The 16,041-nt window shown below is 47.1% G+C and overlaps 2 protein-coding genes and 1 non-coding gene across 3 annotated transcripts; 1 reads left to right on the plus strand and 2 right to left on the minus strand.

Annotated features, from left to right (window-relative positions):
• The first annotated feature begins 934 nt into the window (after window positions 1–934).
• Window positions 935–2,614, plus strand: EV420DRAFT_1080441 (short-chain dehydrogenase). Its single transcript, XM_060465713.1, has 6 exons — window positions 935–1,234; window positions 1,283–1,405; window positions 1,455–1,547; window positions 1,599–1,854; window positions 1,910–2,118; window positions 2,172–2,614. Exons 1-6 carry the CDS (start codon window positions 1,158–1,160, stop codon window positions 2,272–2,274), a joined length of 861 nt encoding a protein of 286 aa, XP_060324265.1. The 5' UTR covers window positions 935–1,157; the 3' UTR covers window positions 2,275–2,614.
• A 755-nt stretch (window positions 2,615–3,369) lies between these two features.
• On the minus strand, window positions 3,370–4,841 carry EV420DRAFT_1080851 (isoprenoid synthase domain-containing protein). Its single transcript, XM_060465716.1, has 4 exons — window positions 4,629–4,841; window positions 4,258–4,578; window positions 4,034–4,201; window positions 3,370–3,980 (listed from the first exon to the last, which is right to left on the minus strand). The coding sequence occupies exons 1-4, from the start codon at window positions 4,740–4,742 to the stop codon at window positions 3,573–3,575; spliced, it is 1,011 nt and encodes a 336-aa protein (XP_060324266.1). The 5' UTR covers window positions 4,743–4,841; the 3' UTR covers window positions 3,370–3,572.
• A 4,372-nt stretch (window positions 4,842–9,213) lies between these two features.
• Window positions 9,214–9,287, minus strand: EV420DRAFT_t258. Its single transcript has one exon. It is a non-coding gene; the product is annotated as a tRNA-Val (tRNA).
• Window positions 9,288–16,041: the final 6,754 nt, after the last annotated feature.

Raw genomic sequence — 16,041 nt, forward strand, 5'->3', positions numbered from 1 at the left:
TGTCGAGAAGGAGGTCCTGGACACAAACCTGAAGCATCATGAATATCGGGAAACATAGAACAGGTATATACGGGACGTACTGGAGTCTTTCCCAACGTTTCGCGCACCATCGCCTTTCCTTTCCTCTATATTAGCCGACACCTGTTAAAAGAAGGCAGATATCCTGCTTGTTGCCGCTTGCCCTTGTTCGACAGTGGGCTCTGCGGTCTTGCGGTGCCGTGCATGCTTGGTTAGTCCGTCCTTTTTGTGTTCACCACAATTTGAAGTTGAAAAAAAAGAAACGGGCATCCAGCAGAGGCCATGGTGATGATGGCGGTTGTAGTCAGAGTTACATTTCAAACCCCGATGCAGCAATTTCCCGGTGTCCTCCTTACCATCACGGTCTCCAGAAGGCAATGGCAGCCTCTTGCGATACGGCGGTTATCTTACCTTAGGGTCGAGGAATCCCAAGCCTCGGCTGAGTATTGTAACGACAACAGGAAACTACTAATGGGATTCACACGAAAGGCTCTCGGGAACGAAACAAATAGAAGTAGGCGAATTCCAGAGGCGACCGGCTATCAATTCGAGTTTGGAACTTCATACAATGGCCACTGAATCGTCGACCCATGACCATGTCGCGCTGTTTCGTCGGCGCTACTTAGTCGGCTTATCCTGGGTGTCACTCCCAGACGCGGTTCACACATATTACTGTGAGTGAAGTATTGCTTTGCCTCTTGAGGCTGCGCTTACACTCAACCATGTTTCATGCCAGTAAATACAGCCGGAATTTTCATGTTAAAGGGTACGGCGCTGCATATATGCTGACTTGATGCTGACTGAAGTCGCATGTCAGGAATAGTGTATAGTGGCTAAATTCAATTCTGGAATGTGGTTACCCCGTCCGTTGATCGTCTCACCTCCCGGAGAGTCGCGTGCCCTTCTCGCTGACCTTTTTACGACATGCGTGGAAGAGCTTGAGTGATCGCTGCTTAGATATGCAGCTCTGCCATCGGCACGGAGTATGAAAATTTGTTACAGTGCTGCCGGCGATAACTAGCGGATTGTGAGCTATTGTGAATCGACTATCAACCATTCTCACAGGGAAACGGTCCCGCTGAATAAGACCGAAGACCTCTTATAATAAAAGTAGCCATATACAGAAACTAATCTCGAACATGGCAGATCTCAATGTAGCCACGATGATGTCGCTGGCTGGACGAGTAGGACTAGTTACGGGCGGCGGAACGGGGATGTAAGTCTCAGGAATTTCAATCACGGCGAATGGTTGACCTGTCGACAGAGGATTCATGATTGCTAAAGCATTTGCTGCAAACGGAGCCAAGGTATATATCACTGGCCGAAGGCTGGACGTGCTCAAGGAGGCCGCCGCCTCGCTTACGAACGTCCCAGGATCTCTTGTCCCGTCTGTGAGCCTTCTTCCTCCCAAGTATCCGTTGTTAACGTGTACACAGACTGCAGATGGACGTAACGGACGAAGAGGCCGTCAAAGCCAGCGCCAAGCACATCGAAGGAATCGATGGCAGGCTTGATATTCTTGTCAACAAGTTTGTCCACAGCATCCTTAGTTCCTCTCTCACACACTAATCTCTTCGCAGCGCCGGGTTTAATGCCTCCCTTCGCGACCCAGATTTCTCCCAAAAGAAGCTAGCGGCATCAGATCCCTTCGAACCCGAGACAGTACAGAACTGGATGGATATCTTCGCGTTAAATACCATCGCGCCATTCTTCGCCGTCCGCGCCTTCCAATCCCTCCTCATCAAAGGAGCGCATTCCCGTCCTCAAGGCACGTCAAGCGTCATCAACGTCAGCAGCGTGGGGGCAAAGATTAACACTGCAGTATCAGTAGGCACTGTATGTGCCCTGCCGTTTTCTTCAAGCCCGACTCGGTACTAACTTGGCTTACTAGTTAGCGTACGGCCCGACGAAAGCAGCCTTGGACAAGCTCACCCTCGTTCTGGCGACGAGCTTTGCCGGGAGGGGTATCCCGATTCGGGTGAACGCGCTGCAGCCTGGAGTGTTTGCGTCACAGATAGGTAGTCCCGAGATCATGGAAGTGATCAAAACGAAGCCATTACCTGGGTTTGTAGCCCCAATACCCGAGGGGAGGCAAGGGACGTGAGTATCTTCTGGATTTGGATGAGATTGAACATTGATTCTATTCTTGCTAGTGATGCGGAGATGGGGATGGCGGCAATTTATTTGGCAGTATCTGACTATACGAACGGGGCGGCTTTGACTGTTGGTGGTGGAATAGCGTTGGTCAATCCCTGAAGAGTTGATCTTCGATCTTCGTGCACTTTTTTTTATGGCTCCTCTTGCTTTAAGCCTTTCATGTAAACAGATCCATTCTTGACCCGCTCCGTAAGGTGCTTTCTCTGCCCTGTTTATGCTTTTTTCTCGAGGTGGGTGAAAGATAAGGGATGGCTGACAACTTGAGGCTTAGGCGATTGTCATGAGTCGCTTTCATACACTATATGTATCTAGGGCTCGTCATGGTGTGCAAACAAACTGCCAGTTATTTTCTTCTAAAGTGGTTTTCCAGTTTAAGGGCATGTAGTGCTAGAAGTCTGGCCCGTCAAGTTTGTCCTACACACGATAATATCGATTAACAGAATGGGATATGAACGTAAACAGCCATACCAACAAAGCTTGTAAGGCTGGACGTCCAAGCTGGAATCCCTCGACGCAGCATTCTCCGGCACTGTTTGGTACATATTTCGTCAATGAATGTGACCATCCTCGCTGTTTGGGACTGAAGGAGAAAAGAGCATTATATGACTAAACCTTTTTTGGTCCCAGGACGCTGACCATCGCGATGAATACCCTAGGCAAGGAGTCAAAGATCTGCGATGGGCCTAGTTATGCTCCCGGGGTTGTTTGAACTTTGCTGCTTCACCGACGGTGATTTTGAAACGCCGCCCTTTAGACCCTGGTTCTGACCTGTCAATGCAGCCGATACGTCAGGATAAATACCTGATGGGAGGAGAAAAATCAGGACAAAACGCAGAGAAGAAATTTTGACACTATCACATACTGAAACGTAGAGTGCTTGTATTTCGACCCCTCCCGATTTGAATACTCATATCCACGAGGTGACAAAGGGCCTCCTCGGATAGTGACCACCCGTGAGAGAAAGGTGCTGTGTATTCTATAAACACAACTAGAGTTCCGGTACTGGCGCGATCTAAAGAGGGCGGTTTGAATAAATCGATCAAAGATCGGGCCCTGACCGATCGAAACCAGACCATCTATACTTAACCTGGTATGCGTTTCAACAGTACAAGCGCCGGTCGTAGTGTTCGAAGTCGGTGGCGCGAGGTCACATCACTTCCAGAATGGCTATCTGCAGTGGCAGGTAATTATTGTCATTTTCGGATGGGGATTCGACGATCATTGATCAGCGACTTCATGCCACTAAGTTGACATGACTGTACTCCAGCTCAACCGGTTCCAAAGACCTGAAACTTGAGGCTTATCCAAAACAGGATTTTCTCGGTTCCCAAAGATATGTTGTATTGTAGTGTACACTAATTTAATTAGAATATATAAATTAAAGAGAGAAAACGAATTTATAATCCCAGCTCGCTAAGCCTATATCTCTTCATTCCCAAATGAAGCGCCAGATACCCATCTGTGAACTCTTCAAACGCCAAGTACGCTTCTTTGTGAGGTGACAAGATACGCAGGGCCCTTTCGTATGATTCAAGGCACTGTGTTGCGACGTAGCGGAGAACCTGATTCTTAGGCGCACTACGAGCTTGAGCTAGTAGCGATATAAAATTGTTGGTATCGCCGCTGCACTCCTCCTTGTAGAATGAAAGGATGTCGTTCGCGAAGTCAATGAAATCTCGCATGGAAGGGAGAGCCTGGATGTATAGGTGGAATGGGACATCCCGGGGGAAAATGAACATCGCGAAAGCCTCTGCAAGCCCGCATTGTTCGCGAAGGAATATGGCATATTCTTCAACGCGTTGTGTCTGTGAACTCGAGTTAGAAATATAGATTAGTTTTATCAGCGAAGGGTACTTACCGACTCCTGCTTGCTCTGGACCTCTAGGATCAGCCCAGTAATGAACTTGAGGGCAGAGTGGACGATGAAATCAGCAGTGACTTTGCCGAAGTGCTGAGAGCTCTCGGTCAAAAGGTCGGCCAGATCGTTCAAGATCTTGCTTGACTGCTTCTCTGATGATGTGAAGCGCTGCAGGGCACAATCAGCATTTGAAACAATATCAATAATGATGACTGTGATCTTACCCTTGTAAAATCAGGCACTCCACCCAAAGCATCGGAATCGTCAGGATAGACGTCATCGAGGTATATCAGAAACATGCAGAAGAACGCGATAAACACCTTGACATTGGCATTGTCAATATGGTGGTACGCAGAAACAGTGATGTTGAGTCCAAGCGTCAGGTAAGGTCTGAGGACATCGATGGAGTATCCGCGACGTTTGGCCTCTGCGAGGCAAAGGGCTTCCAGTGTCGGATCCCAAATAGACGGCAGGTCGGTGGTGTCAAAGTGCTGCAGAAAAGCGCGAATTGTATCTCCAATCTCTTCCGAGGCGCTCTTCGGTTTCTATGTAGAAAATTAGGAAACGATAACTTCTCAAGGATGGATTGACATACACGAGTCTTTAAGCGACCTAGGCATCCGTGAGCTTGGGTATAAAGAAAGAAAGAAATTAGCATACCGGCGAGGCTGTATGTCGAAGTTGGACGCGTTGCTGTAGATAGTGTCATCTTTGTATTGTGAGGGTGGAAGTACTTGTGTGATGAGTCGATGAGGTCTGAGGCTTGGAAGTGGAGATTTGAAGCATTCTAGGACACCTTATATATCACTATTGTCGCAACAAACCGAGAGCCGAAGGCATAATTGGATGGTCCATTATGATATGTCACCGGGGATTTCTCTTTCTGACGATTTTGGCGCTCTCCTGAGATGAGTAATTGCATAGAGAGCGAAACTGATGGTGCTATGGCCGCGGGAACAACATGGAAACATGGTTGGATAGGATGCCGGTCTGATAGGTGGGAATGCGCTTTGGTGAAAACCAACTTCCTTGAATGCCGGGACACGTCGGACAGCCTCAGACGTGAAGACACAGAGCCTAAAGTTTCTTCCGAAACGTTGATGCCTGCATTCAGGGCGAGAAGCAGAGAGGCCTATCTGCTCATAGAAGTCTGCTGCATTTTGAATCATAAATTGGCTGCACAAGGGCCTCGTCGGTAGTGTAGAGATACCTATTACGGACGTTGCCGTAATTCGTATGCTAGCACCGTTGATGGATCGGAAATGTATTTTCGGTATCGTCTCGTATATTGTGTCGGGTATGATACATCCTATCCTGTTACAAATGATTTACCCTCGCGATACTTGTACGTGAGACAAAAACTCACCTCAGCTCCAACCAGAACGCAATCACAACGATTGGAACGGTAGCTGTGCATACACTTTGGAGTGCCGTGATGCCGAAGTTATACCCTCGGTTGTATCAAAAAAAAATGAAGCATAAAGAAGAACCGTCGACTGCTTGCTGTACCAACAGTCTGCAGCTACTACACGATGCAAATCACTGAAAGGGCCACTTATTCCGATTTACTCCCATAAGAGTGGCCCCATGATAACCGCCGGCGTGCAGGTGCATCAGTTCTACTGCCTGATTGTGTGCCGTTAGCGCTGCCACAATCGGACAGTAATCGGATGTAGCGCATTGGCCGTAGATGTAGAAATGATCCACTGGCCGATCGTTTGACAAGAAGACAACTGTTATGGAGCTGGCGCTTCGAGTTCCAACAACAAGCGCTAGGTGAAGAATTCATCATTTACTGAGCGTGTAACGCGGCCGACTTCATTAGTAGTGAAGTACGTCTTATTAACCAGCACAGGCGAGTTAATTCAAAGCGTGCCTACATACTCAGATACGTTGTGATTCTGATGCCCCGATATTAACGATGAGATGAAATAGCAAGAGGGCTTGATTGCCTTACCAGTCTGGTTCCTGATATGGAGGGGTTACTGCTTCTGCGAAGTAACGCTGCCTGAGCGCTTCAGTTCCCGGGAATGGCATTGAGAGAATGAATATATCCTTGATGATAGAGCGAGTGAATCCGGATTCCGTCGTTTTTGACAGATACTGGTTTAGATTTTCTGTCCGCAAAATAACGTCAGCTCTCGTACCGACAATATTGAATAGCATTGAACAGCGTCTGTCGAATCGAACTGCTTGTATTGCAGAATATTCTAAAAACCAGGTATATTGTTTCCATTTACGGGTATATGTAGTCTTTTATATCGCTAAATCGAGTTCTGGCAAAAGCTGAACAAGATAGGTGAGATTTCTTACAGGAAGCAGGAGTAAGCTTACGGAGATGCTGTGCCGACGAGCAAATCCTCCTTCATAGTCGTAAGGAAAGGAACGAAGGAGGTTTGGTCAAACCGGCGAAGGGCACGTCCTTGTGCGAGCCATTACCGTGACCTTCGTTGACGGAGGGAAGAGGAACAATGGATGGAGCGGAATTACCATCTAATCGGGAGAATCCGTGCCGAGTGTATGTTGTCTCGACACGTGGTTTCGCTTCTTTTGATGAGTACCACACCTCTTCCACTGCACCGACATTAGTTATCACCTCTGTTTATTCACAAGGAAAGTCTTTCATTAGATATCTCTTGGAAAAAGAAACTGAACAAACTACAAGGTTTTTGACGCAAACGAACAAATCATAGTTTTGGCTTCTCTGAATTTCCGCTGCCTAAAAAATCCCTTCTCTGTTAACGGCATGATTTCGCCTCTCCATTGACCGGATCGGCACGTTACTACCACCGAGTACATTCTGGATGACCCAGAAAATATTCGCGACACGCGAGCTGGTCAATTCTTTCTGGTCTCTGAATAATAGCACAGGCTGCGTTCAACATATCCGATACTACGGGACCTTCTGATAGCCCTCACTCAGACTCCTAGATGTTGTGCTTCGTGCAATTCTTCGAGCATGTAGCAGCATGGGACAATGAGGCTTCCAGAGAGCTCATCGTAGGCTTATTTGGGCTTTGAGACTCATGCCTGTTACGAAAGTTGAGTACTGCAATTGTAACAGCCTCGATAGATAAATGTCTTGCATGTACCGGCAATCAAGGGAATCGAGGGATATTGCTCTTCACAGGCAGTTCTCTGCCTTCTTTCCTCTTCGAAATTTCTTCCGTTGGCGTCAATATGTGCTCCTGCTTCGTCGGACCGTCCCTCCAAAGCCCCGGTTGTCCTATTATCACTTGTCGTCTCAATCACTCCTGATCCAAATTCGTGTCTATCAAATTACTAACTATTGTGTTCAATATCTCATTAAACCGATACACGCGACGTTATACCCGGCTTCATGGCTCGGAGTTGCCGATAACTAGATGAATGATCTTCGCGTTCTAGATTTTCAAGGCGAAATCGTGACAGGCAGGATGGGATGTCTTATCTATGTTACGGAGTCTAGGAGGGGCGAGAACGCTGGCTAGTTGGAAGGCGGTCACTGCGCCTTACTAGAAAGAGCTTAGCATGAGGAACCTGTCGCATGTGATGTGAGCTCACCCAGAGATGAGGCAGCGGTCAGTCCTCGGGGGACTAATTGTCAAAGACCCCCAAAAAAAGAGGCGCAGAACCAATTCCACAAATTTCGGGTTTCATTCACACATCGTTGAAGGAATGGAAACTAGACCAGAAATGGCTCTCTGATTACAAACTCATGACATTTCTACAAAGCCTCGCATCCAGACAGTACGTTCAAAGTCGTTTAACAATCAGTTAGATATTTCAAAACCTTGAGAAAGTGACGTGAGTTCGCGATGACTACGGATTTCCAGACAGCTATCCCAATACCTTGGGCCACATAAATGTCGAACGTTGAGAGCGCAATTTATTTCCCGATTTATTCAGCAACCATAATTCAGACTAAAATACACTCAGTTCCCCGCCAGTATAGAGGTCCACACCACAACCCCGCGATGATTCATGGCAAAGCATCAAAAAGCTCCACTTCCCCAAATCCCCATGAGCGGGAGAATGTGAGGAGGATCCGAACAAGATGGAAGCTTCAATCAGATGCAACCAAATGTACTTTTGACATTTGCGCGATTCTGCAAGGATATGTGCGTCCAAGACAGATCCAAATAGTAAGATGGCGACGAACCTCTTTTCCAGGCTAACAACATACTAGCGCGAAGTTATAGCTTCCAATGCGAGCCATTTCCGTATCCACCTTGCTCCATCTTCAAATAAGAGCATTCGTTATCTGTTGGGGTAGTGCAGTATAGAGGGCTAAGTGTAGCTATAGTTGATTCCAGTGTCATCCCCACAAACAGAGACGAAATGAAAGCACTGAGCACATCTTTCGCTAACCATCACGATTTGACGTTGGTACATTAGCTAATCTTCAAGTAAGGTCTAGTAGCCCGTTCTATATTGCACTGCTGCGCATCTCGTCAATGCGAAAGAAGACATCCAGTAGACCCACACCCACCGTTCATTACTCCTCGGAGTTTTGTATGGACTCTTCTAAGGTATTATTGTACACACTATTGTCCCGGTCTATAGAACTTGAAGCTATTCAAACTGCATAGATTTTCGGAAGAATTCCCAGCTGATATGCGAATCGCCACCTATACCTCCATCATATCTCAGATGCATAACCTTGTGAATGGCGCAAGATTTTTGTTGTGAGAAGCTCGGGAATAGAGCTCAGTGAAAGCTTCATGTTAAGATTGTCTCCTTTATCAATAGATTGAGGGAGTGGGATGAGGTACGGCTAAAATATGGGTTGCCTTACTCGAACAAGATCGCTGTTATCGGAATATGACAATGGAGTCCAACATAGAATACAATCGATGCTGTTATATCTCCGGGAAAGATCGTCAGCTCAAGAAAATGAGAAAGTAAATCTCCGTGAGGAGTCTTCGGCGGGCTGGCGTTGAGATGACCATCCCAACGACAGTCCGTGAATTGGGTGAATGTGATCTCCCTGTTTGTTCTAGTTGGATATTTCACAATCTCATGGCAGAACTCAGTCAGGGTGAATGGCAACAGTCCTCGAAAACACCACATGAGGACTGACAGTGACAAAGTAATTCTTGAATACTGACATTCGAACGTCGCGCGACGCGGTAACCGGTTAACCCCGGCGGCCGGCCCCTCTTAGCTCTAGATTTTATTTACAATTTGATCCAAAAGATTGAGTCGACCCAGGTTCGAACTGAGGACCTTCTGTGTGTTAGACAGATGCGATAACCAGCTACGCCATCGACCCTACATCTCTCTACTTGTCATAGTCAGGTGGCTTGCAGAGGCAGATACGAATTCAACGCCGGTCCTGAGAATCACATCTTATAGATCATAGCGGAATATCTTAGACTGACATTTGCTACCGTTGAGCCATTTATCTTCATTCCGCATGACTGCTGATCGATATAGATCCGTTACTTACTTCTAAACTACTATTAGGCTCCTCTCGTCCGTAGTGGATTTACGCACTGCAGAAGTCATCCGAGACGAAGAGAAGGTACTATGCACGCCTACGCAATTATGGTATGACTCTATAACACTGGTACACAGCGGTCTCAGCATCTTCATTCGCATCCTGAGTGATCGGTGAAGCCTATGAGTTCGTCGCTTCCTTCGCTAGCCTTCTCAGCTCCAATAAACCGAAGAGAAGTTCGTCAGCACTGAGGGATGTACATCTCATGGCACTGCTGAGAAGGTGTTATGCCACATAAGCGAGCTCTGCCTCGAAGTAGAACGCGACGGGTGACTGAATTGCATGAACAAAAGTCGTCGGGTAAAGTATTCCAGCTGACTTTGCTCCTTTCATAGTGAGATACGTCGTCTGCGCCGTCAAGACCTTATTCGTTGAGGGTACAGAAATATTTGGCTGATATCATCATCATTACACGGCACGGTACCACTTGGGCACGCCAGACGCAAGTATACAACATGCTCTTTCATTTGTCGTTCTAAATGCGCTGTGATTGGCTTCTTCATTTCCAACCCGATCCCAAGATCTTCTGGTGTCGAAGGTGATCGCACACAAATAGCCATTCAACTCCGAACCTCTGAATGGTCGAATTCTTGTCCTAGAATTTGATACGGTCCAAGTGTGCATCGCCTTGAACTGCTATTATAATGAACTTATCGGACAGATGAAACGACTGTTTACCTCGACGCGAAGAACAGACGGCATAATATCAAGCTGAAGGGTCTTTTCTTAGGTGCACTGAACAGGCGTGTCAACCTGCCGCTGGGGATCAACTAAATGAAACATCCATCATATGTTGTTGCTGGTTCGCAAACCATGGATATAAAATTACGATCAATGCCATCCATCGGCCTCAAAGGCGTCGAGCGATCTGGCGAGTGGAATATGCTAGTCCACCCAACTTGATAACAAAACACGGCCAGAATGAGAGGCGCCCCAAAAGGGAAAACGGTCGCGGATTACTGCACGGCGGATGACAGGAGCACTCTCCGTGAATATGTCAACCTTGACTTTGAGATGATTGAGATCCGTTCGCAAATGCCGGTGCAGCTTGAAGGCAGGCAGCATAAATTGGGGGCGGGAACTACTATCTGATACCGGGTATCGCCAACGGCTTGAATTTTAAGGAAGGGCCAGAAACGTGAGCGTTGTTGATAATGGGATAGGCAATGTTCCATGGCCGCTGATTGAACGTTATGACGTTAAACAGTCAGCTAAACAACGGCTGATCGATGCAAATGGAGGACAAATACTGCGATGAGAGATGGGCGACCAACACGGACTACACAATCGACTCGTGGCTGTTCTAAGCGAGGTCCGACAGACACGAGGATGGTATTGACTACTGCGTAGGGGCAAGATTCTGGGTTTCTAATCAGATCATTTTGGGGATTCTTGGCCTATGAAAATAAACATAATCAAGGATGTTCCGCGGCGTCCCGTGTGGAGATAAAACAATATATAATATGCAGTGCTTCGAAGGGCTTGGTAGTGACAAGTCAGATATTTCGTCGGGTCGACGGAAAATAGATGACATACAATCATGATTCTCAATTCCCACCATCGGCGCTCAGTGTGCCGGGGCGAGTCAGGCTGTATCAGGAACGTTCTCACCCATTGTAGTTGATCATGGTAGCAGTGTCGGGGGGTCATAAGGACGAGGTAGGCTGATGTGCAGCCAATTGACGGGAGAGATTAAGAAGGCGGCAAGGATATTGTCCCCGTCGTCGTCGGGTTCTCAACTTCTCACGTGAAGACTGTGCGGGCAGTGCCACCACGTGCTTTCGGGACCACGGTCCTGCATCAAGATTCAACATTCATCAATGTTCAACATTGAACGTCGACAGGTCCTACGCTTCTAGGCTCCGTTTGTCTATCAGGACTCCAGATCAAGGCATGTGTGTCGTTTGAGTAACTTTGATGAGATACATGCAGTCGCGGTCAGTAGGTCCTCCGATCCGGATGCAAGTGCCTTTTGACAATGTAATCCCCTCTTGCGACACAGGTTTTTGAAGGAAAGCAGGGTTCAGATGCACGAAAAAAAAATTATCAGGTATGTTGGCTCTATGATGGAGAAACCCACCTACCGTTTGAGTAGAAGATATCGGCGGGTGATTCCGATATTCCTGCTTTACCACGGTCGGCACTCAAAGTTATGGTCTATATTCAACCCGGCTCCTGTACAACTCCGCTCTCCTACTTGGAATGGCTACTGCCACGGGCATCTCCGACAATAATGAAGCAACGAAATCGCGTTCCTTCCGCTGACCACTTGAAGGAATGAAGACTTGTTTGGAAGTTCGTCTCACCAGTTTGTCACCGTGACCATATTTGTTCACTTTATCACAGCTCGTTTAAGACATACAATACTTATGGTGGTCTTTTGTGGAAACATAAGGGTAGCACTTTGTCACACAGAAATACGGTCGTCATTATGATTTAGAAAGCGTACCCCCCCTGATATCAGATACCCTGTGAGTCGTCGCGGCCCCATGGTTGGCCTATTGTTGCTAAACTGCGGTCTAAGGGACACGAACTGAGTATTGAGAGATTACCGTCGTTTTGATCGACGGTTGATTGGTGTGCTTTCTGTTCGACCACGAATATACGCTCCACGTAGCTCAACGAAATGAAGGCCAGAACAAGCATATTCTATTGACATTTGAACTGACCTTCTCTATCTGTCAAACTCCAGCCCCTTCGATAGAACAATCGCCCCACGACAGCAATGGCGGTTAGGTGAAAGCGGAGAAATTAACTTCCCTCCGAGCGATTGTCGCGTCCCGTGTGGTCGTTGTAGCATTCGTACCTTGCAGGATTCGGCCCTTCCGATGTCCTTACGTACAGATGGTAGAGTATCTGTCCCGGCTCCGGGTACCATCTACCTCCAATTCTCTATCTCCCGTTACTGGGAAATTGGTGATTGTGGTGTTGAATCCTTCTAGGGAGGAGTCTGTGTGGGCTCCATTTGTAGGGTCTTGGTCAGGGAAAAATCGATTGTTTTCCAGAACGGTGAAGCGGTTTTGGTGGCTCACTCTTCTCTGCTTCTGAATTCGCCAGCTGTCTCCGTGTAGCGCTAATCGGACTCATATTTCTGTGTCTCTATCAACACTACTTGAATCATGGCCATTGTGATCTTGGGTGCTGGAGCCGTGTTTATGATTAAGAGATGGAAGGACGTCAAGTGGCGAGATAGAGGCAATCGCATCGCCGGAGGCCGCATTGGCATCTGCTGCAGCAGAATCTACGTGACTCTGTGCCAAGCTCGTATCAATACCCTCTGCCTCTCTACTTCCAGTCTCTTCATGACTTCCTAATTCCGTGCCACATCCACCGCTTTCATCGGCATCAATTTCCAGCAGAATTGCCACTGCATTCCGAGTCTTCGATGTCAACGGAAGAATCTACTTCAACTTGTTACCAAAGAGTGCGATATCGGGAGAATCGCACGTAGTCTAGTCGTATGGCCCGGGACTCGTATCCTCTGGCTCAGCTTGCTCCGCGCCGGTATTGTTGAAAGCAAGCAATACCATACTGCGGAGAGTAACAGGCTATATGCAATGACGTCACGCGTATCTGTTGCTAATTAATTACTACGCGCTTGGGTTTGTCGGATTCGCCATACATATTTCAAATCATCTGCGACAATAGATTTCTTCATTTTAGGGAGCCCTTTTCTTGTCTCCATGACGGAGTTTGGAACTCATAAGATATACGAAGTCTACGCTAGGCCATGATTATTTGGGTACCCCTGCCTGTTATGCGTTTCGGAAACTATTCGGAGCTGTCAAACTCCTGCAAGAATACCTCTGGCTGCCGCAGCAGTAATGTTCAACAACACGTGAACTTGGGACCATTTATCCCAGGTCCTCTCCGTCAAATCAACTGAGTCGTCGTATAATCTGCCAAGCTCCTTGGTACAATGGTGTCATCCTTTTGGGTTGTACCCCTCAAGAACGACAGGCAACAAACACTTGAGTGCTAAGCCTGATTTCCCCGACATTGTTTCATTGCATCATTTAATACGACACGTACGCTATCGTTGTCGCTATAACAAGTAGATATCAGCTCGTTAATGAATGTTCCAGCCTCTTCTAGACTCATCGAAACTACTAGATAATCATGTCTATTTATAATAGTGGCAGCCACTAAATTAGTACAGCGCCACAAATCCGAAAGCGGGGAGCGATGATCCTGCCCGTACGTATGTATATATGGACATTCATCCCTGCAGCAGCAATTATTTCGGGCTTTGTCGACTGAACAGCCTTGGGAAGTTCTAGAAGTTCTGTCTCTATGAACAACCCCGTCACGCCTTCAGGAAGGGTAAAGAAGATTACCATCGGAGACTCGGATATTGGATAGAAGCCTGGGTTCTCACAGACTCGGAGATATTTTGATGATCCCTGAAACCGACCTTGTGACGCATTTGGTCGACCTGGTCATAACCAGGCGGTCAATGTGTGCCATCAAAATGAATCTCAGAAAGAAGTTAGGCCACTAACGGGAAATGAAAAATACGATCACCCAGCAACATTGGTTCAGGTATGTATGGCGACAAGAACACTTAGGCTTACTTGATATTCGACGGAGAGTCTGAGCGCATATTTCCGCAGAAAAGTGCTTTACCTATTCCACCGTAAGACCTGAAATTTGATCAAGGGCTGCAAAGAAAATTTGCTGGCTAAGCGTCTCCCAGCCAACTCCGAGAATTCTTAGAATTCTGCATCGTACGGTTACACGACAATTAGTAGATTAAGTAGCCTGGTGCCAGGATTCCATATGCCGATATAACCATTAAACAAGAAGAAAACGCATCCGTCAGGTGGATCGTCTCGTTAACTTCACGCGTTTGCACAAGAATGCAGCTGTCACATGATCGCATCAAGGGTGGAACTGATTCACTTCTAAGTGCCGAAGCGCTGATTTTTACAGTTTTCCACTGTGTTTTTTCCGCAATGGACGATGCCGGTCAGTTTCAATACCATTCAACTGGGTTCATACCTAGGTATACCTAATATATCATGATAAATGATTTCCGACCCGCTATTTATGAATTTCACTAATCATGATAAGTCCTCGGGTGTGTTGCAATTTGGCAATCCGGCATCATGCCAAAGTTGCTTATCAAGGCAGAAGTAGCAGGGAAAGCATGGAACATTCTAGTAAAATAATATTTAGTATAAAAGTAGGTACTCCTTATGCGTTTGCAGGGCTCAACCAAGCGCAATACTATTGGCTTGAATACCGAGCATGTGATACTGGGCGAGAGCTGTTTACCCCATATTTTACAACAGGGTGGCTAACCATAACTGAGGGAGTACCGCGGATTCGATAGGTACTACTGAGTCCGTGTGGCACATTCCGTCTGGGGAGTCCTTTCCAAAGGAACAGTTCATACTTTAATTTCTGTGATTGGAGTAACTGCCAAATGGAGTAGGCGGGTCATGAGATGGAAAATGAAGGCGATCTAGTAGGAGAGATCATCACCAGTGTTCTTGAACATGAACTAATTTCCGCCCCATCGGTACCGCAACAGAAGGGAAAATATGACATTGTACGCCCTCGACCAAATTAGGGCTCGAGCTAAAAGCTCGGCCCGATCGCGGGTTACAACAAACCGCAGAATCGAATATTGAGGAGCTGCAATATCAAGTCCTTTAGTATCGGCCCGTGTGCGTTGGAGATACTAAAGGAGTGTTATGACATCCCCACAATAATAGAACAGCACTTGGCGGGTAATCTTTCGATTCCGAGCAGATGTGACTCGTGAGAGGCCGGCGGTTATTTCCTGGGCGTCGTCTTCCTAATGTAAAAGTCTAATTTGGTTACAAGTACATTCAGGGCCGGCCACGTGTAGTTGCCGATTGGCACCGATTATCGACTTGGTACTGACATTCATTACCTTCAAATTCTCTGTCTCAACTCTTTCGAACGTGCCACTTCTTTGCAACATGTGGATTATGATTTATTGGCGTTGATGAGGCGCCGATTTTGCCCGGCTTACAAACTGTATCCGGTACTGTGATGGTTTGTTGAACTACTATTCTGAGTATTTGCCACGTATCTGATGAAGTTTCTACATACTTACTCCCCGCGTCCAGGGTCGGTCTCTAAGAAGATACCCATAACACTGTTGTTGAGTCAGTTCATTGAGCGCGAAACTCAAAACACTGGTTTTATTTCAGGCACTAGGAATGCGTACCCCCGAGTCCTTGATTTACGCGCTTACCCATAAGGAGCTCGTTTCATTCACTGATATTTGCTGGGGCTATGCGGAGTGAGTACTAAGCAGTCGAGGCCTCCGATGGATAATGAAGAGAGACGGGTTACGGCGGCCTTTCCCATACGTGCCCGCGCTGCACAGACGAGAAAATAAGCGACTGCTCCCGCTCGTTCTTCTAACAATATGCAACTGACAGTCCCTGATGGCTTCGCTTAGCCACAGGATCTATGAGCGGAAATACGGACGCAGTATAAGCCTCTATGGGTCTTTATTTTCTTCTTGGCCGCAAGCCGCTCGACATTA

Source organism: Desarmillaria tabescens (assembly GCF_030435595.1).
Source record: "Desarmillaria tabescens strain CCBAS 213 chromosome Unknown EV420scaffold_65, whole genome shotgun sequence".
NCBI classification, from domain to species: domain Eukaryota; kingdom Fungi; phylum Basidiomycota; class Agaricomycetes; order Agaricales; family Physalacriaceae; genus Desarmillaria; species Desarmillaria tabescens.